Raw genomic sequence first — 17934 nt, forward strand, 5'->3', positions numbered from 1 at the left:
TAATAGGTATTTTAAAAAAATTTAAAGCAGAATGAAAGATTACATTATAACCGAGGGTTAGAAAGTCCCTGAAAACTTCTATAATGTTTATTTTAATACGTTACAAAGGTGAAAAAAAGAGAAAATTTAGTGTGATTTTCAAATATTTCATTCAAAAGAAACTTTTTGTTGGTTCTAAGGGACTTTCGGCCCTCGGTAATAATGTAATCTTTCATCCTGCGTTTAAATTTTTCAAAAATATTTATTATTTTCTCAAGATTCGAAAAAAAAATTAATGCATTTTAATAGCAATGGACCAAAATTTTTCGCTTACCCCCTTAATAAGGCTAGACTTTGGGTGGAATGCATAAAACGTAGTACCTGCTAATGCTTTAAGTATGTACTTCATTTTAAAAGATTTTACTACACTTACACAGCATTACTACACTTACAAGTGCTTTGTAATTATTTTACTGCACTTTCAAAGCATTTAATGCTTTGTAAGTGTACTAAAATCTTCAAAAAAGTAGTACATACTTGAAGCATTAAAAGGTACTACGTTTTATGCATTCCACCCATTATACAAATAACAAAAAAATTTGTATGTTTAAAATGCTTTGTTGTGAAATACATTTTTTTGGATGCGGTTAAAAAATCAATACCGGACCAAAAGCTGGAGAGAATGTGTGCTGGAGAATAACTTCTCAATGAAATAAGGTGACAACAAAGTAACACCTAAAAAGACATTATTAAAGAAATAAAAATAATTTTTCTATAAATTGATACTATAAAACATATTTTGCAAAATACTTACCAATTCGCTTGAAGAATTATCGAAACCGGAACACAGCTACACATCCTAAGAACTCCAGGGACAGGCCTATGTTCAGCACAGCACTAAGATAAATCGTCACATTCAACGACATATCCCCCGCAACCGCAATATGTATAATCTTCTAATTATATTTATAAGAGTTGAAATGGATCATTTAGAATAATATTATTATAGAAGACTCTTAAACGATTACAAAAGATCTTATGTTCGTCCCGAATAGTGTTAACATGATTCAACTGTTGATAAATAAATAGTCAAAAATTTTACAAGCACAAAACGTTGTTCTACAAAACCATCAACACCGTAGTCAAAAATGTACTGAAACATCAGAATCAGTTAAAAAAACTGATAATTTTGTTTCACAAAAAGTCTTGTTACTCAGCGCTTATAATAGACCAGGCCATTTAGCACACAAGGCCTGGGCCAAAAAAACTCAGGATGATGTCAAGAAAAAAGACTACAATAGAAAAATGTGTAGAACTGTAAAGTTGCATTTTGAAGTGCATAAAATTCATCTAAAAGTGCATAAACATGTTAAAATAAGTGTAGTAAGGGAACAATAATTTTGTTACTCGGGGTTGGGCCATAAGTATACTTATGTTTCGTAGACCTTAAGAAGGCATTCTACAGGGTCAAATTAAAGGACGTTAACTATTTATTGTACGCAAGAAAGGTACCTCTAGGAATAGTTTAAAAGGATCGAAAATATCTACCAGAACAACACAGTAAAAGGTAAAAGTAGGTGAAGAACTAACCAACCCAATTGAAGCCGGCAATGGGAAAAGACACACTCCCTGAGTCCTCTAATGTTCAACCTGATCATGGATGAAATAATAAAATAACTATGAACTAAAAAAGGATATCAAATGGTAGAAAAACAACTTAGCAATACCAACCTCTCAAAGTGAAGATGATTTACAACGTATGCTGCACCAATTTAATATGTTCTTCTTGATGTGCCTATCCGTGACGAACGTTGGCGATCATCATGGCAATCTTTATTATATCTGCAGCAATACGGAAAAGCTGCACAGATGTTGTGTTGAACCAGGTTCTGAGGTTCTTTAACCAGGATGTTCTTCTTCTTCCTGGACCTAGCTTTCCAAATATTTTTTCTTTCAGGATGGCTTGTAGGAGAGCATATCTGGATTTATTTCGCATAATGTGTCCAAAGTATTCTAACTTTCGAGATTTGATATTGGTTAATACCTCTCGGTTCTGGTCTATTCTTCTAAGGAACTCCTCATTTGTGATCCACGAGATTTTAAGAATTCTCCGATATATCCACATCTCAAATGCTTAAAATTTTCGGCACATATCTTCGTTCAAGGTCCATGATTCAACACCATAAAAAGGACAGAGAAGAGTTAGCATCGCAGAATTCTTACTTTTATACCAAGAGAAAGGTTGTGGCTCTTGAAAAGGCTCCCATACGATGGAAGGAGGATCTAGCTTTTCCAATGTGCGCTCTTATCTCTTAGTTATTGGTCCATTCTTCATTTATTATGGTGCCGAGGTAGTTGTAGTGCGTTATTTTTTTCTACAGGGGTTTGGTTGATATAGAGTTGACCTTCTGTTATCTTTTTCTTGCTAATGACCATAAGCTTGGTCTTCTTTACGTTTATATTGAGTCCATATTGTTGCCTGTAATGCGTGATTTTATTCATGAGGACTTGAAGGTCTTCTAAATTGTCCGCAAATACTAAACCTGATGTTGTTTAGCCGGTACCCGTTTAGAAGAATACCTTTTTCGGTTTCGTACAAAGCTTCGATAAATATTGTTTCAGAGTAGAGATTGAAAATTAGACGGGACAAAATGCAGACTTGATTCACTCTAAGAATGGGAAAAATCTACCGGTTATAACCTAAAACCGGTTTTTTTAGTTGGCAATAACCGGTTTTGGCGGTTGTTTTTTTCTCCCGATTATAACCGGTTTTTTTACAGTAATAACCGGTGAAAAACCGGATAAGGTACTTCTGAAAAAAATAATGAATTCGAAGAAAAAATATTGTTTGTTTAAATTCATCAATAATTCTTGATTTGTTTAATATTTATACATATTCGTTAATGACTCTCGCAGTCACTGAAATATGTTTAAGAAATGTAAGCTGAATTGGCTATTTTGATGAACTTGAGAATAAGCATTAGGTCTGGATCCCGCGTATGAAAAAAAATTGATTAATAGCAAGCTGAAAATTTGTTAATAGCTTAAGGGTGTCTAGTCGGATAAACTTTGATATATAGGAACACTGGAACAGGGGCAGTTTTAATTCTGGAACAGGTTAAAAATTTGGAGTCAGACCACGAAAACGGCACATTTATTTTGTCCGACAGAATAGACTTAAACTCTCCGAACAGAGATTAAACTCTCATGCAAAAACCAGACTGCTATTTATCAGCCGTCATAATTCCTGTCATTTGCAATATTCTACATGTTCCACTCATTAAAACGCCCATTTGGTGATAAATAGCAGTCTGATTTTTGCATGAGGGTTTAATCTCTGTTCGGAGAGTTTAAGTCTATTCTGTCGGACAAAATAAATGTGCCGTTTTCGTGGTCTGACCGTTCCAAATTTTTAACCTGTTCCACAATTAAAACTGCCCCTGTACCAGTGTTCCCATATATCAATGTTTATCCGACTAGACACCCTTAAGCTATTAACAAATTTTCAGCTTGCTATTAATCAACTTTATTTTCATACGCGGGATCCAGACCTACATGTCTTGCTTGTATACCTACACAAACGAGAATAAACTTATATTTATAAATCCAGGAGAAAAAAACCATTCCTCTGGAATCACTTAAAAAAATGAAAATAATAAAATTGTTTTGTGTATGTTGCGCAAAAAGGATTTTTTTTTTCGGAAATACAATACACATACAAATTGAGGACAATAATACATCCAGTTCAGAATTTTAAGATTCATTTTATAAGTTTTACCATTGATTGATGTATTGAGGGGTTTACCCAAATTTTTGTTTTTATAATTCATATGTATATATATACCTCTACACGTTGTAGTATAATTTGCTTCATAGTTTATTACGTTTATAGTCTCATACCTAATTTCACCACCATTTGTATTTTGCAATTATTTGATATTATTTGGAGCCGAAATTTTCATTGCGATAGTTTATTATAAAGGGTGTAACAAAAAGGTAGGTAAGAAATTAAATCACATATTCTGGGACCTAGGACCATATGGAAAAAAGTAGATCGATTGAACCTAACTTACTTTAGTACAAAAGTGCTCATAAAAAAAGTTGCTGCCCTTAAAATTCCAAAATGAAAATATATTTTTTGCAATATATCGAAAACTGTTAGGGATTTTATATTAAAAATGGGCATGTGGAGTATCACAAACTAAAGTGCAATACAAAGGGCCTAGCCGGGTAAGATGGTGAAAAGTGCCCCCAACTCAATTTAAATTCCATATAGGTCACTTTTTAGCACATATAGAGGGACTCACTTTCTGAAATTTTTAGCCCCCTAGGTGGTCACGTGACCCCCCTAGAGCCTAATTAGGCTTTTTATGTTTTTATTTTTTATCTCAGCCGCGTCAAGAGCTAGCCAAAAACTTTATTTAAAAAAGTTGTAAGTTTCAAAAAGATCTATATGAAGAAAATTTTTTTTATTTTTTTGGCGGGAAATTCGAATCTTTAGAACAATTTTAAACTTTTAAATAACTCTGAAAAAAAAACTAAGACACTCGTGTTTACGAAAATCAATTATAATGTGTATTTTTGCACAATATTTCACCCTGCATTTTTTCAAATTTTTAAAATTGGTGAAACGTACCTTTAAAAATAAAAAACCCCATTTTTCGTTTTTTTTTTCGTTTTTTGATGCAATTTTATACATATTTTTCAAAAAAGGTAACACCGTCACTAGAATAGGTAAAAAAATGAAAAATAATTTGGGTTTGCTTAATAAATTTTTTTTGTAACGCCATCCATTTTCAAGATACAGGGCGTTGAAGAAAACAAAATTTTACACATTTTTTACGATTTTGCCGAAACTACTGGCATCATTGCAATAAAATTTGGCAGGTTTTAAGAGGTAGTTATTGTGCATTTTTTGACATACAATTAAGAATTTTATATTCATCATTGGCCCGCATACGGGTAATGGTCTGAACTTTTTAAAGAAAAAAAGATGGTACGCCACTGACATATTTCAAATTAACAATCATTTTTTAATTCCTCGTTCCATTTGTGACAAAAAATCTATCTTCCCATTTTTTCATATGACGCGCCGTTTTGTTGCAAAAAATAAAATATCTTAACGCTTCCAAAGTATTCGAATTAATTTTTATAATGGTACGAGTTTATGTATGTAGATGTAGAAACTACTAGAAGTTCGAATGCTTTGTAAGGATTAAGATCTTTTTTTTTTTAATAAAAATGGCGTATCGTATGAAAAAATAAGAAGATAGATTTTTTGTCACAAATTGAACGAGGAATTCAAAAACGATTGTTAATTTGAAATATGTCAGTGGCGTACTATCTTTATTCTTTAAAAAGTTCAGACCATTACCCCTATGCGCGCCAATGATGAATATCAAATCCTTAATTGTATGTCAAAACATGCACAATAACTACCTCTTAAAACTCGCCAAGTTTTATTACAATGTTGCCAGTAGTTTCAGCAAAATCGTAAAAAATGTGTAAAATTTTGTTTTCTTCAACGCCCAAAAAATTTTATAAAGCAAACCCCAATTATTTTTCAGTTTTTTACCTATTCTAGTGACGGTGTTACCTTTTTTGAAAAATATGTATAAAATTGTATCAAAAAACGAAAAAAAAACCGAAAAAATGGGGTTTTTTATTTTTAAAGGTACGTTTCACCAATTTTAAAAATCTGAAAAAATTCAGGGTCAAAGGTTGTGCAAAAATACACGTTATAATTGATTTTCGTAAAAACGAGTGTTTTAGTTTTTTTTTCAGAGTTATTTAAAAGTTTAAATTTGTTCTAAAAATTCGAATTTCCCGCCAAAAAATAAAAAAAAATTTTTTTCATATAGATCTTTTTGAAACTTACAACTTTTTTAAATAAAGTTTTTGGCTAGCTCTTGACGCGGCTGAGATAAAAAATTAAAACATAAAAAGCCTAATTAGGCTCTAGTGGGGTCACGTGACCACCTAGGGGGCTAAAAATTTCAGAAAGTGAGTTCCTCTATATGTGCTAAAAAGTGGCCTATATGGAATTGAAATCGAGTTGGGGGCACTTTTCACAATCTTACCCGGCTAGGCCCTTTAACGTTTTAACCTATTGGGTATTGAATATTGATTCAAAAAACCGAAAACTGGTTTTTGGAATAACCGGTTTTTTTGACCGGTTATAACCGCCAGGATAAATCGTAAGTAAAAAAAACTGGTTTAACCGAAAACCGGTGTTTTGACAAAAACCGCCATCCCTATCACTCCTTGCATGATTTTCACATATTCGGTGTGTTCACCTTCAACTCTGAGGTTTGCAGTCCTATTCTAGTAAAGTAAAAACCTCTTCTTCTAGCTCAAATGTGATATTTCTTTGGTCTTCAAATAGGTTTTCTAGGTATTCTTTCCACGTTCTTATTTTACTCTGTTTGTCTAAGATGATGTTTCCGTCAGAATCAGTTAGATTTCCTTTCTGTCTCCGTCTTAGTCCACCTGGGAGTTTTTCAACTTTTCTATGTACAATATGTACATTGTGACTATCGTACTTTGACTGTAGAGTCTCAATTTCTTGGGATCTCTCCACTGCTTCTTTTTCTTTCGCTTCTCAGATTTTTCTTCTTATTGATAAATTTAATGTTTTATATTTGTCGGGGTCATTTTTGGCACTCCTTCTTTCGTCCAATTTAATATAACTGTTAAAATATTTAACATGTTAATTTCCCCAAAAACTTTTTTTGGTGTTTATTTGTAAAATTAATTATCGTACATATATTTCACAGAAGAAAAATAAGTGGCACACTTCATACCAATTTGGTAAGAGTTTAGACAATAAATTCAGATTAAAATCGCATTTAAATGCTCAAGGTAACGTATTGTATAATGGAGAAATAAATGTTGAAGATGGTAAAATACTATAATTAACGTAATGGGTGCATCATCGTTTTAAACTTTCAAATTGCCAAAGCAGTGTCATATCTGTGGTTTATGATCAGTTCCTGAATATGAAATATGCTTAAAATATATTTAGGATGAACTTTGGTATTATGTTGTTTATTTTATATGCAGCAAGGAGTCGGCTTTATTAACTGGTGGATTTGGCGATGTAGTGCGTCTCCCCCATAAAATTCTGCTGGTATATTGTCCCTGCCCGGCGCTTTGTGATTTTTTAGCATAATTAAGGCCTTTCGGGTTTCTTCGAAAGAGGGAAATAATAACGCATATATGGTTAGAAGAAAGAATACCAGCAAGATTGAAGGAAAATATCATAGTGTCCATCCACAAAAAGGGGACAAAATAAAATGCGCGAATTATAGAGGAATTTCACTCCTAAATACGGCATATAAAATCCTCTCAAACATCATTCTTAGTAGACTAACCCCTTATGCTGAAAATATCCTAGGAGAATATCAAGCCGGTTTTAGGGCAAACAGATCAACAATAGATCAACTATTCACGCTGAGACAGCTTTGTCATGATGCTTTCCAACCTTTTATAGAAGATGGAACTTAAAGAAGAAGAAAAACATCAATATTATTATGTTTTCTGCAATGGCTCAGTTGTCAGCGTAGCCAAGTTTCTGTAAGGTTGTCCTAGGCAGGTCCGCAATGTATATTATATTAAACAGTAAGGGTGCCAAAACAGATCCCTACGACGCGACAGTCCATTGCTGAGATTTATTTGGACACTTTTAAAATTGTCCATTGTCACTTAAAAGGGTCCGACGGAAATCATGCTGTCAGTGAGTTTAGTTATTTTTTGACACGGAATGCCACGGAGTAGTTTTCAGATTATGTAGGTCTTTTTTCCAAACGGTATCGTATGCAGCTGATAGGTTAATGAAAGCAACGGATGCTTTTAGCTTACTTTGAAAACCTGGTTCAATATGTGTTGCTAGGGTTTGGATCTGATCTATGCAACCGAGGTTAGGTGTGAACCCTGCTTCCTCAATGGGTATCAATTCAAATATATCTCTACTAATTCTGTTGTAAATTAAGCGTTCTAAGAGTTTACAAACACAGCTCAGCAGTGCAATCGGTCGGTAGTTTTAAGGCTACTCATTTGCCTTTCCTGATTTTAATATGCTACAATGGAGGTCTTTTTAAGTGAGTGGGGGATTTCTTCAGATTTTAAAATATCTGTATAGATAGATATCAGCCGGCCATTTCCTAGCATATTTGCCACAGTTAAGTAAACATTCTGGATGGATTTTAACGAAATCGGATGCTCTTCCAATTTATGATATTTTGCTGAGTTGATTTCTTCTGGAGGAAACTCGTCAGAGTATTCAGATATAGCTGCGCATGCAGACTGCAGTATTTTTAGTTCTTGTTTTACTTTTGTTGTGTGGTCTCTAAGTGCTGTTGATGTTGCTTTAATGTGAGAAGCTACTCTTTTGGGAACTATTGGTACTTTGTCTCTGGTTGGATGTCTGCTAGTACAAAGTTTTCTAAGTATGGAGCACGCTTTTCTGCTTAATGCGGCTATCAGACCAAAAATTGTATACGCGGAAGAAACACGACTCAACACAGAGTGAACAAAAATAATGCAAGCAACAGAAGCCAGCAAACAGCAGATTTGTAAGACACTATGGGAGAGTGCTAAATGTAGGAGAAGAGTAGAATTGAATGAACATATAAGCCGAATGAAAACAAATAGAAACATAAAGATGGCTAGGAACGGTTCCCTAATGAAAGAATTTTAGTGCAAAGACCACGAGAACGATGGAACGACAACTTACGCGAAACACATTGAAAAACAGACTTCAGCTTTGAACATTAGAAATCAATTCCATTTTTCAAATATTAATGAATGAATACATAAAAAAATGAAACTATAAAAAAATAGACAGTTACTACTAATCTAATAATAAAACTCGATTAGATCACTTCTTACAACAAAGTCCTGAAGAGCGAATAGAACTGTTCTTTTTAATTTATCAATCAAAATTGAACAGCTCTGATTGAAATCAGTATCCCATAAAATTGTAGCCATTGTGCTAGCCACTCCCATCATTATTCATTAACTAGTAATATTGTACAAATGAAAGACAACCGGTCATTAAAATTAACAATAAGGATAAACAAAAGGGGTCGTCAATGTTGGTAAATAAACTTAACCAGAAAATGCTTAAAGACGAGAATGTGGGTAAGTACTTTCTAAATATGCGCCTCAAGGTGTATCAGCTGGTAGAGGTGCGTTGCAGTTGTACCAAAGTCAATTACGAATACCACGCCAATGGGTCACCTCGATAAACACCACGGAAGACAGTTATTGTTTGTTGTAATTAGTAAAATACGAGCAGCAACTTTCTGTTGACAATTTCGATTTTTATTTTAAATTATCACCTGAAAACTTTACATATTTTCTCACTCATAAAAAATAGTGTCTTAAACAGGTTAACGATATCTATAATGTTTTATACGTTTTTTTGTTTGAGATTCTTTGCATACATATTTTAACTTTTTTCACTAAATGGCCTACAGTTTATAGCCTACATTCTATGTTAAATAGTTTTAGTATACATTACATACAGTGTGTCAACTTGAAAAGGTACCACCCTCTATAATTTGGTGCTTATAGAAAATCTAAAAATATGCTAAGATACGTCAATTTATTTTTATTTTTTATTTATCGTATGGCAAAGATCCAATAAGAACACATAATAAAAAATATATATAAAACGTTACATGAAGTATCACAAACGAACATGTAATATATTAATATATAATGTAAAACATTTTCAATCGCATTCAGGATTTCATTGAAAACTGCAGGGTACCGCCTTCGGAGGCATTCCCCGATAATGTGACAAAGGTCGTTTAACAACCTTTTCAGAAATACCTGATATTTACCTTAAATTACCTTAAATACATTATATTTATTTTCAGTACTTTTGAAATAAAGTGAAACCGTAAAGATATTAAGTGTCGAGTTCAGAACTCCAAAAATTTTTTGGAGTATGGAGTCGAAGATTTTTTCAAAAGTACTGAAAATAAATATAATGTATGTGGTATTTCTGAAAAGGTTGTTGAACGACCTTTAAAATGAGTTCAACCCCCTTTCAATTAAAGATTTTGAGGGTTGTGTCTGCCCCAGGATTTATGTTTTAGTTGAAAACTAGTCTACAAAATGTCCCCCTAACAAATAAAGACGTGTTTTTGCATAATTTTAGATTTTCTATAGGGACCAATTATAGAGGGTGGACCTTTTCTAATTGGCCCAAAGTACCTATATAGTTATAAACGAGTATTTTTCAGAGTCATACATGTAGTTAGTAGACAGATATTTCGAATAGATTAAAATATTTTTTGTTGACATACAACGTGCTCAAGATCTCGTGATTTTATTAAATAATATTAGAAATGTATTTACAATGTAAATAAGGCACTCCCTCGTTGCAACTATATAATTTTGCAATGAGGAAATATATGAATATGTGAAAATTGCAGGAATGTACGGTAGGCAGTAAGCAGACAGCTTATGTTTATTGATTGTTATCTTGATTGAGAACAATTTTCATGTTATAATTAAATTACAATTAAAAATTTTGTGTCTATTATAAATATTAATGGAAACGTAATATAAATTATTAAAATATATTCTTTGTTAAGTGGCGTATTTTAATAATAGAGTACTGAAGGTCTTGTTCTTCTTCTTCACGTGCCATATCAGAATTATCCGACGTTGGCGATCATCATTACGAAGGCTTCTCGATCTTCTGCAATATGGAAGAATTGCCCTGCATTTGATATCTGAGTTCATTCACGAATGTTTTTTAACCAAGAAACCTGTTTTCTTTCTACACCTCTACGTTCCTCTATTTCGCCTTTAAGGATCAGTTGTAATATTTTATATCGACTTCCCCTGACTATATGTCCCAGATAAGACATTTTTGGATGTTTAACAGTCTTTAGCAGTTCTCTATCTTTGTTGACCCTCCTTAGTACTTCTTCATTAGTTTTTCTTCCTGTCCAGGGTATCTTCAGCATTCGTCTATGAATCCACATTTCCAATGCTTCAATTTTGTTCATGATCGACACTTTTAGCGTCCACACTTCTGCACTATACAAACGTATGGACCAAACATAGCACTTAACCATTCTGTGTCTTAGTTTTAGACTTAGATGATTATTGTAAAGAAAAAACGACTTCATTTTCATAAAAGTAGTTTTAGTCATTGCTATTCTACGTTTTCTTTCTATGTCTACTCTTTTTATTTCTATGCCTATGAAGGTCGACTCTGATAAAAGTAGATGGATAGAGCCAGTTTCTTTCGAACAACGCGAGATTGATCTTTGGCGATTTCTCAACATCACTGCCCAAGGATACCTGTGCGCTACGAGGCGAGAGCCGCAACTATTTTCTCATAAGCCTCTTGTCTCTGGTTGTATGCCACTACAAAGATTTTTAAGTATGGACCTAATTTTAGTGGTGCTTGATTTACTAAAGTCTAGTTTTTCCACACTCTCCACCCATTGTGGTCATCTGTCTTTTTTTTGGACTGAGGTGGAACGCTCTGAGCTGACTAGGGAAGATGTCCCTAGTACTGTTGGACTCGGACAGGAAAGGAGAACACGCCAGGGTAAACAGACCAGAGTATGGTCCATGCGTCCCGCGTGCCCCCCATAATCAGCCGCCTACCAACTAAAACCACCCCCTCTTCCGACCCGGAATATCCCTGACGTGTTCAGTTGATGAAAGAAACATGGGGATATTCCGCGCAGTCTAAAAAGGATGTCTGAAGATATCTTACGTGTTAAAAAATCCTATTATGCTTGCCTAGAAGCGGCAAGCACATAGGAAGTCTGTATCTGAAGTTTGAATAACTGAACCCAAAGCACCTGCCTAAAAGCGGCAAACGCTTGTGGAATAGTTCCTGGCTCAAAAGTTACACCCGAGCAGCGGAGAAACGTAGCTAGAAGTGTTATGATCGTATCTATGGTCCTGAACCAGGGATTCTTCTCAAGAGGAAGAAAACATTGTCTTTAGAAAAGAGAATTAAGGTGTTGGAAATCTGTATTGGATCACCATAATAATTTTTTTTTATATTTTTACATTTTTATATTATGCCCTTTTGTAATGGCCTGAAGTTACCCACCTCAGCCATTTTGCTCCAGACTTTCCATTAGAGACTTACGCTTCATTATTTTTGTTATAATATCAATAATGGTTTCGAAGTTGCTCTTACTGCTAGTCGCTATTTGCAGAAAATTGTCGGGTCCAATGTCATCTAGCCTAGTGGCCATCTGTCTATATCCAAACTGTGCAATTGTTCGTCCGCAATTTATCAGAGTTGGCTTTTTTTGTATTCTTGATACAATTTTTTATCTCATCCCGGGACATACTCTTTATTATTGTTATTTTAATGCCAACTGCTATTACAACTGGTCTATGCTGGCTATGTGGGAAATCTAGGAGTACTGTATGTGAAGCTACCAGGGATTGATTGTTTTCATTTGTGGAGACACATGATAGGTTTTAGTTCTATTATCGCCTCCAGACTTGTGATCGAAATGTTCCTTAATCTAAATAAGTATCAGCCTCTTCTTTCCAGTTTAGCCAAGCCTCGCTGCGTTATGAAAATTTCAATATCGTAATGTCAATATTTCCTTCTTCTTCTTTTTAAGTACCCTCTCCTCGACGTAGGTCGGCAATCATCATAGCTATTCGGATCTTAGAGACGGCTGCTCTGAAAGTTCATTTGATATCCGTACCATTCTCTCAGGTTTCGCAGCCGCTATATATTAATATTTCCAATACACAGTTAATACATTTTGTTTTCCAAAAAGTTTCCACTACAAATTTTTGTCACCACTGCTTAAAAGTCTAAGAAATATGAACCTACTGTCATTTTGTTAACAATTTTTTTATTTCGTTTTATTTTGCCATTTATCTCTTGACGTTTGCCGTCTGTCATTCTGGAAACTAATGTTTTCCATAAAAGGTCCCATACAAAATTAGATTCCTTCATTATCATTATTTTTGTCTTTATATGGCGAAATAAATGGAAAAAAGAAAAAAGGATATATAAATCAACAGTAAGGAAAGAGAGCTATTGCTCTCTCAGATACTAACCCATTGATTCCATTTCCAACATATTGTTTGAAACTGCATGGTAATTGTTTCTCTAATGTATACTTTCTTAGTGCGTTTTTGAGAAAGGGTTGAATTAGTCCCTAGGCACAGGGCGAATTAGGGTGAGTTCTATGCACTTTTGGTACAAACACGTCTAGAGGAAAAATTTTCCAGGTTAAATTTACTATCGAAATATCATATTTTAAAGTAAAAAATATTTTTTTTTACAAAAATATATTCAAAAGAAAAGCAAGAAAAAAACACGAAAGGTGGCATTTTTCTTTCTTGCCCTATAACTTTTTTCCACGGGGATATAGGTATAGGCATTGCTTCACAGAAAAAAAACTTCCATCCTTCCTCTTTAAAATGACGTTTAGTATTAGTCTGTATGATTTACAGTTTCCAAAATATGATTTTTCAAATTTTGCCACTTACAACAATTTTGGGCCATTTTCCTTATTACTTCGCAAACATTGTTCTGTAACTTTTTTTTACGCAGCTTTAGGTATATGCAATGTTACATTTAGTGGGAAGAAAAGTCAATTACCTTTAAAATGGTCTATCGTAGAAGGCTGTATGACTATTTTTAAGTAAGATATGGTTTTTAAAAATTTTATACTTTTAATGATTTTTAATATAATTTACGATTATTTTTAAATTTCTCATTATAACTTTTTTATTGTATATTTATGTAGGTATATACGTTGTGCAATAAAAAGAAAAGCTTATTTTCTTGACTATAAAATGGTGTATTGTAAAAAATTCTAGGTCTATTTTTAAACAAGATATGCTTTTTCCGACCTACGGTACTCTATGCTAGCGAGACCTGGACATTAAATAAAGATATGGAAGTAAAATTAGATAGATGGGAACGAAAGATCCTCAGAAGGATATATGGAGGTTTAAAAGAGGGGAATATCTGGCGAAGAAGAACGAATAGAGAAATAATGCAAATATATGGACAACCAAAAATAACAACACTCGCCAAAATTCAAAGATTAAGATGGCTTGGGCATATAGCAAGAATGGAAGAAGGAAGAGTTCCCAATCAACTAATAAACACGGAGGCTGGTACAAAAAGAAAAACAGGACGCCCCCGAAGAAAATGGTTGGAGTCTGCAAAAGAAGATCTGAAGTCGCTGAGGGTACAAGATTGGAAAAACCTAGCACAAGACAGAAAGAAATGGAAGAAAACAATTGAAGCCTTGGGCCCCTAAGGCCTGTTGAGCTGAACTATATATGCTTTTTCAAAGTTTGACATATACACATGCAATAGGTCCCACTAAGTTGGAACCATATGGAAAACTTTCTATTATTAACTTAATGAAAAAAGTTATTCTTAATAAAATGCTCTGCATAGTCTAAAACCTAAGATGTAATCATCAGATATAAAATTTTTATCAATAGTGTCCGAGGTACCTATGTTAAAAAATATGAATTTCGCTCAAGAGTAAAGTACCTTTATATTTCACAATATCGAAAAGTGTTATTAAGGAAAGTTATTTGGAATTAAAAATTTAATTACAATATGCAATTATATTCTTCTAATTGAAAAAAATTTAAAATATTAAAACTTTTCTCAAATTACGGATACCATTGGGTATCCGATATCTTGTTTAAAAATAGTCCTAGAGGTGATTGCAATACACCATTTTAAAGTAAAGAAAATAAGCTTTTTTTATTCCGGAATGTATATACCTAAATGTACAAGAGAAAAAGTCATAATGAGAAATTTAAAAAATAATCATAAAAAACATCAAAAATCATTAAAAGTGTAAAATCTTGAAAAAGCATCACTTGTTTAAAAATAGTCGTACGACCTTATACAGTAGACCATTTTAAAGGTAATTGACTTCTCTTTCTACTAAATGTATCATTGCATATACCTAGAAATGCGTAGAAAAAAGTTACAGAACAATGTTTGCGAAATAATGGGGAAAATGGCTCAAAAATTCTGTGAGCGGCAAACTTTTAAAAATCCTATTTCGGAAACTATAATTCCTAGAGACTTCTATCAAACGTCATTTTAAAGAGAAAGGATGGAATTTATTTTTCGTTGAAGCAATGCCTATACCTATATCCCTGTGGAAAAAATTATGGGACAAAAAACAAAATTGCTTTCTTTCGTGTTTTTTTCTTGCTTTTCTTTTGAATGTATTTTTGGAAAAAAAATACTTTTGACTTTAAAATGATATTTCGATAGTAAATTTATCCTGGAACAATTTTCCTGTAGAAGTGTTTGTACCAAAAGTGAATGGAACTCACCTTAATTCACCCTGTGCCTAGGGACTAATTCACCCCTTTCTCAAAAACGCACCAATTTAAATGCTAGCACTCCGCGGTTTTTTCAAATATAGAGGTCCGTTTACCATATGAGACAATAAAATCCCTTTAACGTTGTCGTTCCTTTTAGCTTTCTTATTTTGAACATAATCAATAGCCTATATCTGTACCTTAGAGGTAAACAGTCGTATATCCACAATGTATACATTTGCAAGAAAGCACAAAACATACAGACTAGTCAATAAACTATAAAAAAAATTTATTTCCATTACGTCGAATTCAACATTATTGGTATATTATAATATGTAAATGCAAATATATTACTGGGTATTAGTATTGTTAAGAAATTATTTACCTGATGTATAATAATGGGAGTTACGACTTTTTACCTCTATGTCATTAAACAGGTAAGTGATTACAAAAATAGTATATTCCGTATTTAAAAATGCAAAAACCAAATCACAATGTTTGGAACAAAAAAGAACTCTTGTTTTTCATTATCCCGTTTTAACACCCTCAAAATACCATTTAATATAAAAATGGAGCTACGATTGTTTACCACTACCACATACGAAAGCATACTATCTAATATACGCACGTATTTATGGAGTTGCTATGGATATACTACTGTTTACCTCAACTGACTAATGGAGTTGCTATTGTTTTTAAACGCCTTATCTAGGCAACTAATAACGCTGGATGTACGATTTTTTGCCACAATATGCTATGAAAATCTGACAACAAGAGCGTGGTATTAACTACATTTCGGCAAAAAGTGGAGTTACGTCTGTTTACCTCCAAGGTACAGATATGTATCTTGTAAAAGTATCGAAATCTCTGCTGCTAATGGTAGGGTAGCCCAAGCGGGGATTTTTGCAGTTACTCGAGCGCGTCAGATTATCACATGGGGAGAAACCTTGTACCCTGTAAATATACATCTACCATATATTGGCTCTTAATATAGGGGAGTTAGTTAAGGGTGGTCCAAAAAAAATCTATCCTTAGGAAAACTCGAAATCGTCAGATTAAGGTAAGGTCAGAAGTACATGCAAAACACTGGATATTTAAAAAATCTGACGATTTGAGCGGGGCGTAAGGAAAGAGGAAAGTCACAGTTTCACAAAAAAAGCGAATATTTCGCGAAATGAATGTCAGATCTAAAAACTAAAAAATACGGGCTCAATATTTTTCAAAGATCTATCGAATGATACCAAACGCGACCCCCCACGGAGAGGGGTGGGTGGTAAATTTAAAATTTTAGATATGAACGCCGCGATTCGCGAAATGACCATCAGGTCGAAAAATTGAAGAATACACGTATTCAATATTTCTGAAAAATCTATCGAATGGCACCAAACACGACCCCCCACGGAAGTGGGGTGGAAATGCAAAATTAATTTAAAAAATGGAAAGTCCCCCACTTTATGGAAAACTTTACTTAACTTTTTTGGTTTTAGGACCTAACTTTCGCAACCCAATAGCAAGTTTAACTGCAAGTTTAGCACTTTTTCTCCCCTAATATAAGGCACATAATTCTTTTTAATCTATAATGAAAGCATTATATTATTACAATTTTGAATATGTATTTTAAGTTATTTTGCTTTATTAATGTGATAAATTTATTTTCAGGATTTTATCTCAGCAGTAAGCTCCGGTAAAACAGACATCCGAAAGGTCCTCCGCACGCAGGAAGGAAACCACCAAGTGGTCTCCACTGGTCCAAGACTAGTCCTCGACACTAAAAAGAGCAAGAAAACCACCGACACAGAAGATACTCGAGAATTAAGCGCCGTCCGTGAGGATGGTAAAATCGTGACAGAAACGCAGAGAACTACCGAGCACGAAGAAGTTAACGACGATGAGCTTCCGGATGATGAACCCGATCAGAATTTCCAAAAGGAGAGCTCTCAAAGGTAAGAACATTTCAAGGGATATTAACATCCTCCTCCTAAGTGAGGTTGTCGATCAATATGGCAAATTTCTCTCTGTTCTGGGCTTGATGAATTAAGTCATTCCTTGTTGTGTGGGTCCAATCTTTGATGTTTCGGAGCCAGGAATATTAACATAAGTTTAATTTTTTTCAACAAAATTGAACTGGTTACCTTTGTCTACCTATTTTCCCCAAACTCAAGTAGTTTATAATATTTAAGATTATAGAAAGTTATAGTATAAAACCACAGTTATAGTCTCTCTCTCTCTCCCTCTTGTCGTTTCCCCATTACTGAGGATCGTGACTTCTTCCAATATTCCTAACAATGTCTCTCCATTGGTCTCTATCTTCAGCTGCTCTAAGAGCTTCGCAGAATGAGTTTCCAGCTGAATTCTTTATTTGGTCGGACCATCTAGTTGGTGATCGTCCTCTTGATCTTTTCCCGGAACGTTTCCAGAAACAATTAATCTCTCCAAACTGTCGTCACCTCTGCGAACCATGTGACTAAAGGATTGCAGTATTCGTTGTAGACATATTGTGGATAGCCTTTTTTTAATCTTGAGTTGGTTTAGAATGGAAACGTTTGTCCTATGAGCTGTGCAAGGTATGTATAGCATCCTTCTCCAGCACCACATCTCAAAGGCATCAATATTTTGGCGCTCGCATGCGCC

The 17934-nt window shown here is 33.9% G+C and overlaps 1 protein-coding gene across 4 annotated transcripts in view; it reads left to right on the forward strand.

Annotated features, from left to right (window-relative positions):
* Window positions 1–17934, forward strand: part of LOC114328063 (serine/arginine repetitive matrix protein 1) — a 404720-nt gene that overhangs the window by 301232 nt on the left and 85554 nt on the right. For all 4 annotated transcript variants that reach the window (XM_050656312.1, XM_050656313.1, XM_050656311.1 and 1 more), the window contains one exon: window positions 16963–17246. In XM_050656312.1, coding sequence (XP_050512269.1) covers window positions 16963–17246 — 284 coding nt within the window. The remainder of the gene's footprint in view (window positions 1–16962; window positions 17247–17934) is intronic.

The sequence above is a fragment of the Diabrotica virgifera genome, chromosome 7 (genome assembly GCF_917563875.1).
Source record: "Diabrotica virgifera virgifera chromosome 7, PGI_DIABVI_V3a".
In the NCBI taxonomy this organism is placed as follows: domain Eukaryota; kingdom Metazoa; phylum Arthropoda; class Insecta; order Coleoptera; family Chrysomelidae; genus Diabrotica; species Diabrotica virgifera.